Raw genomic sequence first — 16,275 nt, 5'->3', positions numbered from 1 at the left:
TTCGCCGTTGCTAAAGAAAAATCTTCGTTTTGGCAGCTTTTGGTCGTGTAGGTAATTTCCTTTTAAATATTTGACAAATTGATCGTAAGCAAGATCTGGTTCAGCAAAAGATATCGCAGAATGTGCAGACCGACCGTTTGGCAGAAATGAAAACATTTATTTTTAAAAATACAATATAAACCGTTGTTGCGACATATCTTTTTCGGGCAAAGTTCAACAGAAATTTTACTTAGGTCAAGTGTTATCTGCCTCGTTGTGAAATTTAACTGTGCCTTAACAGCCCTGAAGAAGAAAACCGATTTCTAGAATTAGATTTTACAAGCCATATTCTTTACAAAGAAACTGACAACTGAACATTGCAAATTTTCAGACCGGCCGGGTAGCCGAAATTAAAAACTGTATTTTAAAAAAAGTTGTAGTAACTCAGAAAATATTTTTCGCGAGAGTTGCGTGACATTTTGTACTTTTACGAGGGCTTTCCACAGTTTCCCGCCAGGACCACTGCACATACGCAGAATTGCAAATTCGACCGTTGCCATCAACCGTTCTTGCGCCATTTCGTTTCGAGCAAAGTTCGACATAAATTTTACTTTGGTTGAGTGTTATCTGCCTTGTTGCGAAATTTAACTGTAACTACAGCCCAGAAGAAGAATGACGATTTCGAGAATTAGGACTTTACCATTCTTTACAAAATAACAAATGTTATTGCCGCTTGAATATAGAAAATGACACAGTCGGTAAGTAACAAGAGTTTATAGCAGGCCAGAGAAGGTAAGTCGCGTTTTGCTTTTATTATGAAAGAACGTTACGATTACACAATTAACGTTGCGATACCCTTGTTGAATTGTATCACGTGAAGTGGCTTCGCAATTCAGGTGAATAGTTTACATCTGTTAAGCATATAAAATGCACGCATGATTGTCCACGACACTTTATTTGAGCACTCGCTTTCAACCTCAAGGAACACATTGGTCTTGGTAGTTCGAGTGTCTTGTTAAAATGTCTAAAAAGCCAACTAGTGCACGACTGCAACTAAAGCAAATGAAGGAAAATCATCCCGAAGGTAAGTGGTACTGACTCTTGTGCATTATGGAATACCGCATTATGTTGATGTGATCAACTTTACACATCTGGAAGGCGATGCGATAGACTTAATCTCGCACTTTTTTCGATTCTTTCAACATGAACGGAAAAAATGACCATGAGTTGTTGTAATTACAAGGCCATGTTTTTTTTTAATGTAGGACAAATCATAAAATCGTTCTAGAGTTCTATTTTGTCTACAAGCGTTTTTGTTTAGAATCGAGTAGAAACTGACACGAGATGTAACGCTATTGTCATCCAAACGACGTAACGGCGCGCTAACCTCGCTAAACTTGTAGCAGTTTTCTCAAGGCAGTTTTAAAAGGGAGATTGTTCTGTATTTAAATGTTGTAGGCAGAAACATCGTAGCTTCCAGTCGTCTCGTACGAAATGGTTTGCAATAAACAAATATTTGTCTTGGGCTTTCGTTACTAATAACCTTGCCGCTAAAAGTAACTAAAAGGGTACAATAACACTAACGGGAAATTGATTATGTGATCCGTTTATTCCCTGAAATTTATTTATTAGCAATTTTGTTTTATTTCAGATTTTGAGGACAAAGATCACTGTGTCTTATTCTTTATGGAAGACCTTAAGTATAGTTTAGTTGAGCGGAAAACAATAGATCGGGAAGCTAAAGTAATGAGCACAGTGTCGGTGAAAATCAGTGGTAAGAAGTATTCTGCAACGCTTATGTTTATCGGTAAGTTGTAGGTATTGTTTATGTTCGCTTTGGCCAGGAGCAAATAGATGCGATCCAATATTTTGTTGTTGTTTTTCTTTTTTGTAATTAATTTTTCTCCATAAATGTTTATTTGGGAGAGAGCAGTGACACCGTAAGCAATGGTAACATATAATTTGGGTAACTCCCAGCCAAGCCTCCTCTTTCCCTCAATCACCCAGGAAAAACACCCTGATATTGGACTTTTTCTAACACGTTTCAAATTATATGGACCTGAACTCATTGGCAATTGTAAGGGTTGTTTATTTTATGGCAGAAGTCCCATTAACTAAGATAATAACCAATTTGAGAAAACATGGAGAAAGACTTACATTGCTGAACAGGTCAGTGATATCAGAAAGGTTTTATAAACAAAGAAACATACAAAACATTGAGCAAATGGTGATTGCTATTTTCAGCAAACCTGAGAAATACCCCAGGTAACTACTTTCCCCTTCTTTCAGTGAAGATTCAAATAGGGACATGACACATTTTATTGACTGTTATTCTCTCCTTTTAAGGAAATAAGGAGGAATGCCAAAAGAGGATTGAGGCCCTGGAAGGTGCATTATCCCCAGAGCAAGCAAGTGTCCCAGTCACCAAAACAAAAAAAGGATGCAATAGGTTAGAAGATTTTTTCCTAGAATTGAGTTAATTTTCTGTTCTATACCTTAGTGGAATAAACTGATCACAGTAGTCACCTGGGGTCTCAAGGTTATTGTTCTAAAGGTTATTGTTCTAAACGTTTTACTGATAACGTTCTGTAGAAAAAGCGAAATTATCAAACTTAAAATGGTTTGCTATTTTTTAAACCAAATGAAATGGAACCACAACACACACTGAATATGTTGTTGAGGTAACTTGCTATAGAATTTTAATTTTTTTTTTTACTCTTAGATTGGGACATCAGCAACGAAATGAAGAAGTTGGAAAAATTGGGTTCATCTGTTTTTGAAAATCAGGAGGTAAGTGCTTTCCTCTATTACATGCTCATATTAATCACACTTTCTTTGAAGCAAGAAACTAACTGTAACATTTTAGAACAATCATTGCCATTTTAACACATTTTCTATATCAAGTACCAAATATGATGCCTGATAATAGATAATAGGCCATATTATCTATGGCCTATTGTAAGAATCTTGTGACAAGATCTTGTAAGTTCTTACAAGATTCTTATTTAAGAATCTTAATAAGAATCTTAGTAAGAAACTTACAAGAATCTTAGTAAGATCTTAATAAGATTTCCACCTGGGACACTAAACATGTACATCAGTGACTTTTTTTTTGGTTTCTATGCTTCTCGTTCATCATCAAAATATATAAAAGTTTTAAGATGTTGCCATAAAATGTGTATATTTACTGTATAATATACTTCTAAATGTTCTTATTGTTCAGTGCAAAGCAAGAATTAAGACAAAGGGTCCCTGCTCTATTGAATCACGGAGCTATCACTCAAGGAAGCTAATTCCACCCTTTCAACAAGGTAGGCATGACTGTAAGTAAGGTATTGAGTTTGATGTAAGCTTAAATTTTGATACTCTTGTGAAAGTCTTCCAAATTTTCCTATTCCAATATATGGTCTCTTTTGTGTCCATGTAAAAGAAAGTTATCTTTGAATTATTATTTACTTCAAAAGGTTTTATTTTTGTATATTTTCATAATATGCTCTGGTCATCAATGTATTCAAATTAAAAAAAATTGTAAACATTAGAATAAGTTTGAATTTGTAAGTATGGCTGTAAAAATTTACTATGGTTATTCTTGAGCAGAATGCTCTGAAACTTCCTTTTTTGGACCAAAGATAGAGTCACAAATCATATCTGATTGTAAAATTGTTTTGATTGAGAGGTTAAATCTAAAACATTGATTGAACAAATAGAACACCCTGGGATAAAACTCTTTGCACAATGAGGACACTTCTTATGTTACACATAACCATACGTGCCATTTAAAAGAAATGTATAACTGTATTCATTACTTGTTTTAGGCTTTATTACACCCATTTTGAAATCATTGGTGGTCCTTGTAATCTGATTGGCTCTAATTGAGGTGATTTATTCACGAATTGCACCATTTTTTGCTTTAAATCGCATCTTTTTCCCAGGCAATGGGGAGGCTACACTAAAAACGAAATGACCAATCAGATTTCAAGGCTTATTTAAAGTAACTGATCAAATTGCAGGAATGATGTGGCAAATTTTGCAACTTTTGTTTCCAAAACTCTTACTTTTCCCCCCCAAAAAGTGGATGAATTTAATTTCAGACCCGCTCAGTACTGCATCAATAAAATGTTTGAACTGACCAAGTCCTGTATTTGGGCGATTTCAAAATGGATGCAATAGAGTGGTGATTGAACCTCGTGTCGTGCAATTTTGGTCTGAAATCATACTAGTGATTTCAAATTGAACTTGCGCTGCGCACTCATTTGATTTTGAAATCACGCATATGATTTCAGCCCAAATTGCACTCTGCTCAGTTCAATTACCATTATTTATTACACCCATTTTGAAATCACTGTTAGTCCCTGTAATCTGATTGGCTCTAATTGGTGCGATTTATTCTTGAATTGCACCGTTTTTTGCTTTAAATCACATCTTTTTCCCAGCCAGTGAGGAGGCTTCACTAAAAACAAAACAACCAATCAGATTTCAAGGTCTACTGAAAACAACCAATCAAATTGCAGGAAAATGAGAGACAATGAGTATCATGAGGCAAATTTTGCAACTTTTGTTTCCAAAACTCTTATCTTTTCCCCCCAAAAATGGATGAATTTTATTTCAAACCAGCTCAGTACTGCATTGAACTGACCAAGTCCTGTACTTGGGCGATTTCAAAATGGATGAAATCAGGCGTATGATTTCAGCCCAAATTGCACTCCACTCAGTTCAATTACCATTATTAATATCTGTTGATGCAGAGTAAAGGAAAATGTAATATGATCCATACAAGTAAAGGGGATAAGAGACTTAGATTAGGTGTGATAAACAGTCAAGGAACTAAAGTGCTCCTTTGACTACATGGTATTTGTGGCTAATTTTCAGGAAGCTTAACACTCCTAAGTCTCAATGTGAACAGTTTCCTCAAAGTGAGATTTTTTCCTCAAAAAAATAAAAACAAAACAACAACAACAACAAAACCTCCAAGAAAGAGGACAAAGTCCTTCAAACGAGGAGCGTATATCACAACATACAAGAAATAGTAATAGCTGACACAAGTAAACCAGGCCATACTGCATGTGCAACACTAACCCTATAACTCCCATGAGTGACCAAGACAGAATTTCTCCTTACGATAGCATAGGCGGCCCAAGCTCACGTCTCGAGAAAAAGCCAACGATGAATTCATGAACGCGTCACGCGTTGTGTGACTCGGTGTTAAGTTACGGGAGGAACCGTTGAAAATTTGAACACGTTATAAGGCATAGTATGGGGAACGACATATGGTCGATTTACAACGATAAATATTTCGAAATCTGAATATTTTACACGTAAAATCAATAAAAACTTACTCATGCCCTGTGTATCCGTCGTAGTTTCTAGCGATTTCTGCTGTTTTAAGCTTGCTTTACCATCACTGTTAACCATGTCAAAAGACGAAGTCAAGGCTGCACACTCCGATTTCGACCTTGGTCCACGCGGAGGTGATTTGCGCCCCGAAAATCCTCCCGATCGGCATTTTTCTCAGCCACACTTTACGATCTAAGATCGCTGCACCCTGGGACATGTCTCAATACCAAAACTTCACGCGCATTTCGCTGGAAACGAGTGTTTTCTACCTGAATTTCCAAGTTCGCTTCTTTCTGGTTATGCTTTGAACACGAAGACTGGACACGGCCGCGTAAAAGACTTGGGTACGAGGTCAATTTTCTCTCTACCGCGAGTGGTACGGTCGATTAATGTACAATACTTACCCCATCCCCACAGAGGCACCTCGCCTTAACCTATTGTGCTAATCAACCAATCAGACAGCGAGTCCAAAGTAAAACGGATAAACAACGTACAAAATTTGAATATTCTGCGGGGTTTTCTGTGAGCATCTAAGCTTCGATTGTTTTCGCGAAAATGCTATCGAAGAGGAAGAGATGCGGTGAAATTAACGGCGAAGCGAATCAGAAGGTTAAGAGTGGCAAAGTTTCAAGATGAAAATCCTAATATTTCATTTTGGGAACTTTACTGATAAAATCACGGGTGAAAAGCTTATATTAATAGAGAACAAATTTCCTAGTGCGAACCTAGGATAAATATTTAGGTATCATAACTTTTCGCAAGTTTGACGTCGGAATCCGATACGAATATTAGTTTTTCCTACACGTAGATTTCTTGTGAAATTCATGGAGAGGTGAAATATTTCGCCACCTGAAATTGACTGTAATTAAAGCGAACGTTGTACGTGAAGTCTTACATACCGCAATGTAAATACCATTGTCCACATGATGTCCTAACGTCGATTGCATCTATCCTTCCATGCATGGCCTATCAAACTACAATGTTTTGCCAGTTGATGTCACTAGACTTCTGGAAAAATGGAAAAACCCTCAAGATTCGACTCACTCATAAATTACTCATGATCTACCCTCCTAATTTACGTTGGAGTAAATGTCTATTTAGTCACCGGAAATCCATTGTAAAGGACAATAAAAATTTCGATTAGCTCGCAGATTGTCAAATGAAGTTCATTGTGTTAGCGTTCATAATTTTCCTTCCTGTGAAAACTCGTTCTTTGTAATATTCAGTAGAGTAGTTTGGTGGTTACTGGCATTTCGTCGATATGAGCGTTCGCTTATCGCACGGACAGGCGGAGGTAGTACGCTTGGCTTGTAAGGGTCATAACTTTTTGGTGACTGGCCAAGGGGGAACTGGTAAGTCTACTGTTGTAAGGGAAATCATAAGCAATCTTCAAGCGGCTGGAAAAAAGGTTTCTGTGGTATGTTCCAGTGGTATAGCATGCACAGTGTACGATCCTGGTGTCGCTTCTACCGTGCATTCCTATTATGGATTGGGAATTGCAGACCTATCATGGGAACAGCTGGTAGAACGATCCACAAAAAATTGCGCTGTCATTGAACGTGTCAAAAAGGCAGATGTATTGATTTGGGACGAAGCCAGTTTGTCAAGCCAGCGAATGCTCGAATTGGTCAATGCGATACACCATCGTCTGAGCGACTTTCATTGTAATCGACCTTTTGGGGGTAGGCAAGTCATTTTAGTTGGAGAGTTCCTCCAATTACGCCCAGTTCCAAATGTTTATGATGAGGGTATGTTCATGTTCCATTCGCCGATCTATCAAAGTGCCATAATGCACCGCTACGAACTGACTACTGTTCTTCGACAAGAAAACAAAGAGTTTCTCGATGCACTGAAAGAAATCAGGGTTGGTCAGTGTAGCGAAAAGAACTTTGAATATATCAACTCCCTTTCAAGAGCCCTCGAGATATCAAAAGACGAGATGAGCCACATCTATTTCAAAAGGTTACCGGTAGCATTACATAATCGCCTGGCCTTACAGGATCTCCCTTTCCCTGAGTACACCTTCGAGGCTGAGCACACCGATCAAACTCAAGGCATGGACTGGCCGGGTTCTTCAGTGTTGCACCTAAGGCCCGGCTGTCCGGTTATGCTAGTGTGGAATTTAAACGAAAAATTAAGAAACGGTAGTCGAGGAATCTTTGAGGAGTGTGTTGGAGATAGGCTGCAAGTTTCATTTTCGGGCGTTGGTTCTATTACGATCGAAAGGCAAACGTGGTTTCAAAGGAACAAGCAAGGAAATGTATTAGGCAGTATTTGCCAGTTTCCGATTGTGTTGGCTTACGCTGTGACTTGTCACAAGTCGCAGGGGTTGACTCTATCTGCAGCCGTCGTCCACTGCTCCAAGGAATTTGTACCAGGACTAACATACGTGGCACTATCACGAGTAAAGGATCCACAGAATCTCCAAGTTTTAAACTTCAGATCAAAAAGCTTGCTCCCGCCTAGCTCTCGAGTTTTACGTGAATGTTCAACTGACCTCGGACAGCTAGAAGAAGATCTAAAATGTTGTCGTAATCAAGATCTATCACAAGAGTTATTTGAAGTTCACGACAGATTTTCCCTGGAGGAAAATGATTGCGATGAGACGTGCACTTTTCCAGAGGAACTTAGCGATGGGCCTGTTGCTTCTTATTTCGAGAGAGACAATGATGCACTCGTAACGGACATTGTCCAGGTTTATGACGCATTGTTGAAGCCCAATTCGGAACTATGGAGCCCTCCATCCTCTGTTGACATTAAAAAAATTCTTGCGTCAATGAAAATTGCAAAGCCGTTGAATGAGTTTGCAGGGGACAAAAACAGTTGTATCAAGTTGTTGGAAGAAGATCTTCGAGACAAGACAGCAGCTTTTGTCAATCTTTTATGGTTTCATTTCCATGAAATTTTTAAAGAACACATTATCGAAAACCCTGATGAGGTCATTGTAAACATCTCACGCGCAGGTTTCACAGGCTGCACTACTAAACTTCACAAGTTCCTCATTTCACCTCTCTTCCATGAATATGTCAGAGGTCTTTTTAACAGCACACATGTGAGCCGCCCAGAAAGGACCACTGCCACAGAGATCGGAACGACGTTGTTTGAAAAGTTCCTTGGCCAGTTGGTAAACGTCATTTCCCACTCTATCGATGAAGAAAGGCAAGAGCCGATCAGATTAGATGTTTCTGAAATGACCGATCCGGGAAAGGCCAAAATCAGACATGTTGGTGGGTGGGCAATCAGGATGACCCTTGAAGCTGAAAGGCGGTATGCCAGAGATAACATGCACACCAAAGATGCACGAACACTAAGCAAAGTTCAAGAACACGTATCAAGCTGTGACCTAATCGAGGAAGTTCTTCTCGTGCCCTATGAAGAACTCAAGGAAAAATCAAAGCATCTGGAAACATTAGCAGTCACAGAAGCTCGACAGTTTAGAGAAAGAGGACTTGTCCATATTTCTGATGAGTGTTACATGTTTTTCATGCGCATGGAACAGCTTCGAGTGGATTTGATGAATTCCAAGAAACTTCAACAATTCAAAGAACATCTTATAACGAATGCCTACGAAGAGATGGTGAATAACAAGGAATTAGAAAACCTCTGGATAACTTGTTTCCCCTCAGATGATGCTTGTAAAAGAAAGGTAGCTATGACATGAAATAATACTTTTTCTAACGGTTCTATCATTCCTCAAAGCTCGTATTAATTTAGGAGTTAAGATTATAGGCCACATTTGAAACTTAAATACGAAACCTGCTTGAAGATCCTTGGTAATAGCATTTGGAACACTTTTCCCATTTGATTTTCAGGAAATTGTCGAAAACATAAGAAAAAAAGTCATTCAGCGTTACGTCAAAATGGGCGGGTGCCAATATCTCCGCGACTACAGAATGGCACGACGCCTTCAAAAAACTGCAGAGCTGAGGAAAAGAGTAATGGAGCGAAACAAGAGGCACTCCCAGAAAAATGACAGAATTCCATTTCAGGTAAATAATGCATAAATACTCGCAGTTGGCAACGTACCATACCACTTGCGCCTGCGAATAAACAGCAGATATGCTCTCTCTTTAAGATTTCGCAGGTGGTGATTCTGTATGTGTCGGATTCTGTGGGCAATGTTAGTTCTGTTTTGGAGAACATTGATCTGTTGGATCGAAAGAAAGTGATTCATCACAACTGCTTCGTTCTTGCTGGTAATTACGTTGAATAAGGGACAAAAATGGGGCAATTATCAGGCCTCGTGTGTGAAATTTGATTATTTATTGCTTTTAAGTGAATGCTACGTTAGCATTTAAAAACTCCGATAAACCTTGAAGGAAATCATTAGAAAGCTCAAATTTTAATACATGAAGCACTGTTCCAACAGAAATATTTGTAATTTTAATCATGATTTACATACAGTTATCCAAGGTTAGCAAATCTCTCTCCGTGTTTTCCATATATTCCTAAGGTTCACAGAGATAAGAACAAGTACTGACTCTTAACAGGGATACTGTCGAATATGCTACCTAGTTCCAACATACTCATATTGCAGGATATACAAAGGGACCCTTCTCCTGCAAAAGCTATTTCCAATGGTAGGCTTATTGGATTTGCAGAAAAACATAATCACAATGGTCTGACTGCCACTTTTACGAGGCTCCAGTTAATCCAGCTTTGTGAAGCATATGGAGTTCCCCATGTTAGCCGACTGAACAAGACTACCATCGGCCAAAGGCTGGCGCTAGCCATTACTTCCAGAAGAGGCATGTTAGTCCCCTCTGCAGTAGACTCCCGACAGTACACTGTTGTTAGTAGCGAAATGGATGCAGCAACGGGAAGAGTTTGTTTGAGGTTATCTTCAGTGTCCAGACAGTGTTCCCAAATATCAGGTACACATACTCGGCTTATAGAAAATCTTGTCTTTTTCTTATCAGTCCTTTCCTCTGCTTAAAACTTGAGCTCAGCAAGGAGGATAATGTGTGTACATCTGAAAGTAGCTGGTGCTTGCTTGAATGCCCAAAGGGCATAGGTTTCAAGAGGTGTGCAGTGGTGCACTCCGAAAAATTTTTAACAAATGTGGCTGGAGATAATGTGATGACTGATAACATGAAATATTTCCTGAAAACAGTTCAAGGGGATCCATGTAGTACAGTCTAATCAAGTAATAACTCCCATTCCACAATTTTTTTTTTCACAGAGGAACCAACTGTCTAGTGTAGTAGTGGAAAATATATTCTTAAAAAGGTGAGTAGTGTTGTTTCAGAGTTTTTTCTAGTCATTGTTGAGCACAGTTATTATGTTCATGTTTATTTAAGTGTGGAGAATTTTAAAACAAGAGTTTATTTCAAAAAGGACATGTGTCATTGCCAAATATATGAAGGTTTGGCTCCATTAAGCTAGCTTTTCACATCAAATTTGAAAGTACTGGAACAAATACTCTTCTAAATTAAGTTAATAGGTATTAACAAAGAAAAGTAAAGTTATTTTAAGATGAAATTTGTGAAATCGCAAACAAACTGATCAATGCCTCTCTAATACTAATTATTTAGGCAAATGAAGTTATTATAAATATAAATAAATAAATAAATACAAGTGCATCTACCTTACTACAAGCAATGAAAGTGACTACCAAAACATGAGAACACATTAACTGGCCACAAGACATTCATTTACAAAACCAAACAATTAGTGTAAATTATTCATTCAATTACTGTTCATTAAATTACTAAATTACGAAGATTTTTGGGGTATGTACAAGCAACAAGCAGAGTCAGTTATTGAGTGTACTCCAACATTGCTTTTTCTGCTGATAACTGTTTGTCCAAATCGAATTGAATTCTGTGTTGATTGTTGCTGATTGTATGTAGGATTATTGTTTTGACCATTGCAAGATCTTACTTGACAAAAGTGGTTTTCCACACAATCCTGATTAACAATGGCTGGCTTAATGCATGAATGTGGGAAATACTGGAGTTTTACTTTTACCAGGGCATGGAAGCCAAGGCACATTGATTGTATATCGAACCACAATTTACTAGAGATAAAGGATGAATTGTCATCTGAGCTCTTCTCTCTCCAATCCAACATAAAAGAATAAAAACTGTTCAACTTTTTCAGCCTGATGTCCCTGATGTTTCTTATTGGACATTTCGAGTTGAACAAGTCAACTATTTCTGCAGTGTGCTGCAGGAGCCGAAGTGCAGAGTCAATGGGGGTTCCATTGTCGAGCTCTTGGCCTTCCATGGAGGCTATAATGTGATCTCGATAACTCTATTAAAAAAAAACAAAACAAAACAAAAAATTACCGCAACCTAAATTACTAAGAATTATTAAGAATGCGAGGAAATAAGATATGTGGCTGAAAATTGGTTAGGATTTATTACCAGTATTTTGACTGTGGCCTTGTTTCAGGAAATGGGGAATGAAAAAAACAAGCATTTGACCAGTAAATAGTTTACTTGTAGGAAACCATCATTTATCTTTATAATGCTAACCTGCATCATGAAAAGCATTTTTTTGTCAAGAACATCTTCTGCCAAGTGATTTCTCATCCTTGAAGCAGGATCCAACTCAATGTGGCTGAGTGTAAGCCTTTCGTGCAGTGGAAGGGAAAAACGGGACTGATCCCAATGGAAAGCATCTTTCCACTGCCTCCAGACTATACTTTTACCTCCAATCTTCAAGCACCTTGGTTTCTTTGATTGGTTGCTTTTCTCGATGTTGTTGCGAATTTTCTTGAAATTATGCTATAAAATTCAAGAAATTTATCTTTAAGTAGTGGTTGAATGACATAACATCAGACAGGGAAAAGTACATGTACATTTACAAACTTAAGATCAATCACAGAGGAGACACCCAATTGGATAAATTTATGGATTTATGTAAGTTATTGGCAAGTGAAGAGTAGCATTTTACCTTGCAATCCATGATAAACACCATAGGATCTCCTGTGTGTAGATTTCTTGTGGCGAAGTTGCTGGCTGCAGGGTCTTCCTCAAAATGCAGTTTGATAAACTGGCGATTGCAATCAGCACCATCAAGGATACACCAGTATATACTATTAAAAGAAGACTTTGAAGTTAATCAGTTGCATTTTATCTATTTTTATTTTGACTGAGTCTTATATTATGCTTCTGTATTCCTTTTTTAGGTTGTGAATGCTGCATCAGTTGTAGCCAATTCACAAACTGCCACTACATGTGTGATCTTCATTATGAAATACACTTCAAATGGTATGAATTGTTATGCCTGCTAGACATCTGTTGACATCTATTATTATTATTATCTTTTTTTTACTCAACTTGTACTTGTTGATGAAAGTTAAGTAGGCTCTAGTAGAATAGGTTTTAAGTTGGAAATTTAGATACACTACTATTTATCAATACAATCCACTACTTTTATGAAACATTTTAGAGGAAATTCTTTGGGTATCCATGTCAAAGTAATACATATTAGCAATAGTAAAGCTTGCCATATAATTTTTCTTTTCTCACATCTGCTCAATTAGCTGGTAGTCATTAACTTAGGAAAGGGCATATTGTATAAATAGTTAATTACCTGAATCCTGTTTCTGTCATCTTCTGTACTCCCTTCCAAAACTGTAAATAGAGGTCTGTTGGGGAGCAGTGCCCTGAAGGAAATTGGGCAATTGGGAATCGAAATCCACAATCACTCAGGAAAATGAACTGCAGCACATGTGTGGCGAGTGAGGGCTTGGCATTACCTGTAAGGTTAACAGGTACATTTTACACTCTGCAGTTACAAAGTTAGGACAAAAAGATATTTTGTTTACTTGGATAATGCTGAAAAGATTTTGTGGTCATATCAGTATACAAATCTCACCTAGTATTTTCTCCATGTGATCATGGGCTTCTCCCAATTCCACAAACCCAACAAGTTTGTGTTTTCCGTTTCTCATTACCATTTCAAGATTTTCCTGAAAATTTATATAGAAATGTATGTTAGAACTTATAACTAGCACAACAACAAAATGGGTTTATGAATCTTGCAATTCAGAGTGCATTTTTCCCAAGGTATAATCAAAAAATCATCACAACTGTTTTTTTTTTAGATTTGCCTTCTATAAAACAGAGCATTTTCAAAAATCTATCAGCCTAATAATGCACCTGAATTTTCATCTCATCGATTACAAATCCTCCCCAGTAGTCTTCCTCTTTGAGGTTTCTTGCTTTTGCCTCCATCAAGCACCATTCCAATATCTCAGCATTCCACCCATCTTGTTGTTGGACTCTGTTTTTATACATCCTTATAATGAAAACATGGAAAAATGTGTTAGACTTAGTTTTCAGATGTAAATTTTTTTTTTTTTTAATGAAACCTAGACATAGACATTGACACTTGCCTGATTGTCTTGTTACTTGGCAACTTGATGAACTGCCTTAATGGGTCAAGAACATGTGGGTTCTTGGTATATAAATCTATACACAAGCGGATAATCCTATAATAAAGCCAAAAAGAATTTAAATGAAAAGAAAAAACATTGAATAATATTACTTTATATCACTATCAATGATCTTTCATTTTTTGGTAAAGCAACTTTAGATGTTAAAAAAGGTATACATTGGATGTTAATCAGTATTCCCCTTTTTTTTTTTTGGTTGCTTTAATTCCTGCTTCAAGGGACAGTTTTGGGTTTCTTATTCCCTTTGGATTGTTGATAACTTGAAGCATAGGTCCATGTAACTCTAAATTATTCCTCACCCTTTGAGGATGCATCAAAAGTAAAGAGGTGAGGGAACTTACTTAGGATGCCACCTGTGACCATTCTTGCCAGCAGTCTGAATATTTTTTTTCTGTTGTTCCCAGAGGCATTCCATTTCTTTGGGAATATTTTCTTTTTTTGTGGCCCAGAACATTGAATCGAGGTCTGCATTATCCTCTTCATCAACCACCAAAGCTTCGCTGTCATATTTGCTGCGCCAATATCTCTCCCTCTCCTCTGCATGTTTTCTTCTCGCTTGTTCCTGAGCGACTTGGTCCACCAATTCCTCTCTAGACAGGAACCGTTTGTTGCATTTGGGAGGAATGACCTGCCTGTTAGAAATTCGTTTTTGACGCCGTCTGTTGAGACTAAAGAGCGTGCGACAATTAAGGCATTGACTAGTGGCCCCAGACTTGCAGACCACTAGACAAAGGTCAGAAAACACTCTCGTTTCTGGCTCCTTGGAACAATCTGCAAGGTCCTGAAGCTGGCCTGTTGTGTATGGGGATAGGGTAACAACTGCTTCACCCTTTTCCAGAACAAATCCAAGGCAGATGGGTAGGTTTTCCAACCATTGCAATAGGCAGGGGATTTGCCCAGGAAATGCTGGAGTTGTGCTTCCATAATTTCTCAAAACAGACTCCAAATCAACAAAAGAACCATGAGATCTAATGGTGTAGCTTGCCTGAAAAGATTGAGACAACTTCACCAACAAGTCCAGGGTCAGACGCTGAGAATTGTAGTCCATTTTTTCACGTCTAGAAAAAATGTAATGTCCTGGGGCGACACATTCCCTTGTCCAGGTTTGGGGAATTGAAATTTCTTCCAGAGTGAAACCCAACGATTTTCCGATACCACCTTCGGACCTTCTAATATTTAAGTACGCAGCCTTGCGATCGCTTCGTGGTCCACGTTTCACGTGCTTGACTCTTTCACCCCAGAGATCTTTTATGATTTCGCCTAACGTAATTTTCGAAAACGAAGTTAACGATTCGCTATTCTCTTTGTCAGCCACACTGTGGCTGATCACGTCCCTAGCAAAGGTAAGGCTACCTTCAGCATATTCATAATTTGAAATGAACCTGCAACGAAGGAAAATTATATATTTTAAACTGAATTGAATGGATACTGAAATAAACTACACATGCGGACATTCAATTTGTATACCAAAGAAAGCGTTCGGATTTCGACTCACCAAAATTTCCAATAGTGCAAACTTGAAACTTTGCCACTCTTTACTCTCTTCTGATTCGCTTCGCCGTTAATTTCACCGCATCTCTTCCTCTTCGATAGCATTTTCGCGAAAATAATCGAAGCTTAGATGCTCACAGAAAACCCCGCAGAATATTCAAATTTTGTACGTTGTTTATCCGTTTTACTTTGGACTCGCTGTCTGATTGGTTGATTAGCACAATAGGTTAAGGCGAGGTGCCTCTGTGGGGATGGGGTAAGTATTGTACATTAATCGACCGTACCACTCGCGGTAGAGAGAAAATTGACCTCGTACCCAAGTCTTTTACGCGGCCGTGTCCAGTCTTCGTGTTCAAAGCATAACCAGAAAGAAGCGAACTTGGAAATTCAGGTAGAAAACACTCGTTTCCAGCGAAATGCGCGTGAAGTTTTGGTATTGAGACATGTCCCAGGGTGCAGCGATCTTAGATCGTAAAGTGTGGCTGAGAAAAATGCCGATCGGGAGGATTTTCGGGGCGCAAATCACCTCCGCGTGGACCAAGGTCGAAATCGGAGTGTGCAGCCTTGACTTCGTCTTTTGACATGGTTAACAGTGATGGTAAAGCAAACTTAAAACAGCAGAAATCGCTAGAAACTACGACGGATACACAGGGCATGAGTAAGTTTTTATTGATTTTACTTGTAAAATATTCAGATTTCGAAATATTTATCGTTGTAAATCGACCATATGTCGTTCCCCATACTATGCCTTATAACGTGTTCAAATTTTCAACGGTTCCTCCCGTAACTTAACACCGAGTCACACAACGCGTGACGCGTTCATGAATTCATCGTTGGCTTTTTCTCGAGACGTGAGCTTGGGCCGCCTGTGACGATAGTAACAAGATAAGTGATGAGAATAAAGAAAAAGATCAATTGGGGGATAATTAGTAGATCCAATACTAAATTCTCTGAACTAACATTAAAAGAATTGTACGGTTGACATTTAATAGAATAACAAATTTGATCTGGGAGTTAAAGGGTTAACTTTTAATTTCAAATCATAACTATTACTGCATAAAAGT

At 38.2% G+C, this 16,275-nt stretch overlaps 3 protein-coding genes across 7 annotated transcripts; 2 read left to right on the top strand and 1 right to left on the bottom strand.

Annotated features, from left to right (window-relative positions):
- Positions 1-385: 385 nt before the first annotated feature.
- On the top strand, positions 386-3,943 carry LOC149052610 (uncharacterized). Its single transcript, XM_089181272.1, has 6 exons — positions 386-1,063; positions 1,631-1,786; positions 2,326-2,391; positions 2,702-2,769; positions 3,203-3,290; positions 3,912-3,943. The coding sequence occupies exons 1-6, from the start codon at positions 1,000-1,002 to the stop codon at positions 3,941-3,943; spliced, it is 474 nt and encodes a 157-aa protein (XP_089037398.1). The 5' UTR covers positions 386-999.
- A 1,160-nt stretch (positions 3,944-5,103) lies between these two features.
- Positions 5,104-16,080, bottom strand: LOC149052608 (uncharacterized). Of its 2 annotated transcripts, XM_089203706.1 has the most exons (10): positions 15,216-16,080; positions 14,062-15,102; positions 13,661-13,756; positions 13,425-13,563; positions 13,141-13,234; positions 12,856-13,021; positions 12,214-12,355; positions 11,793-12,044; positions 11,418-11,568; positions 5,104-6,600 (listed from the first exon to the last, which is right to left on the bottom strand). In XM_089203706.1, exons 1-10 carry the CDS (start codon positions 15,314-15,316, stop codon positions 6,587-6,589), a joined length of 2,196 nt encoding a protein of 731 aa, XP_089059832.1. In that variant the 5' UTR covers positions 15,317-16,080; the 3' UTR covers positions 5,104-6,586. The 2 variants fall into 2 exon arrangements, with proteins under 2 accessions (XP_089059832.1, XP_089059825.1); XM_089203699.1 differs by lacking the exon at positions 5,104-6,600 and having other exon boundaries at positions 10,501-11,568.
- Positions 9,131-13,828, top strand: LOC149052609 (uncharacterized). 4 transcript variants are annotated; one of them, XR_016186092.1, is made up of 4 exons: positions 9,131-9,509; positions 9,915-10,187; positions 10,496-10,542; positions 12,449-13,828. XR_016186092.1 is itself a non-coding variant. In XM_089204786.1 (4 exons), the coding sequence occupies exons 1-3, from the start codon at positions 9,174-9,176 to the stop codon at positions 10,510-10,512; spliced, it is 483 nt and encodes a 160-aa protein (XP_089060912.1). In that variant the 5' UTR covers positions 9,131-9,173; the 3' UTR covers positions 10,513-10,542; positions 12,449-13,828. The 4 variants fall into 4 exon arrangements, 2 of the variants coding, with proteins under 2 accessions (XP_089060912.1, XP_089060910.1); XR_016186091.1 differs by having other exon boundaries at positions 9,851-10,187; XM_089204786.1 differs by having other exon boundaries at positions 9,131-9,302; positions 9,851-10,187.
- Positions 16,081-16,275: the final 195 nt, after the last annotated feature.

Source organism: Pocillopora damicornis, chromosome 1 (assembly GCF_964200805.1).
Source record: "Pocillopora damicornis chromosome 1, jaPocDami1.2, whole genome shotgun sequence".
NCBI classification, from domain to species: domain Eukaryota; kingdom Metazoa; phylum Cnidaria; class Anthozoa; order Scleractinia; family Pocilloporidae; genus Pocillopora; species Pocillopora damicornis.
The sequence above is the reverse complement of the archived record's forward strand: the minus strand, read 5'-3'. Positions and strand labels throughout refer to the sequence as shown.

Bases quoted from the DNA above. Each gene is read 5' to 3' on its own strand.
- LOC149052610 (XM_089181272.1), top strand. From the start codon at position 1,000: ATGTCTAAAAAGCCAACTAGTGCACGACTGCAACTAAAGCAAATGAAG. The intron at 2,770-3,202 runs GTAAGTGCTTTC...CTTATTGTTCAG, and splicing joins CTGTTTTTGAAAATCAGGAG to TGCAAAGCAAGAATTAAGAC. The intron at 3,291-3,911 runs GTAGGCATGACT...TCTTTTTCCCAG, and splicing joins AATTCCACCCTTTCAACAAG to GCAATGGGGAGGCTACACTA.
- LOC149052609 (XM_089204784.1), top strand. From the start codon at position 9,174: ATGGGCGGGTGCCAATATCTCCGCGACTACAGAATGGCACGACGCCTT. The intron at 9,303-9,850 runs GTAAATAATGCA...CTCATATTGCAG, and splicing joins ATGACAGAATTCCATTTCAG to GATATACAAAGGGACCCTTC.
- LOC149052608 (XM_089203699.1), bottom strand. From the start codon at position 15,316: ATGCTATCGAAGAGGAAGAGATGCGGTGAAATTAACGGCGAAGCGAAT. The intron at 15,103-15,215 runs GTGAGTCGAAAT...CCTTCGTTGCAG, and splicing joins TTGCACTATTGGAAATTTTG to GTTCATTTCAAATTATGAAT. The intron at 13,235-13,424 runs GTGCATTATTAG...ATAAATTTTCAG, and splicing joins TCGATGAGATGAAAATTCAG to GAAAATCTTGAAATGGTAAT.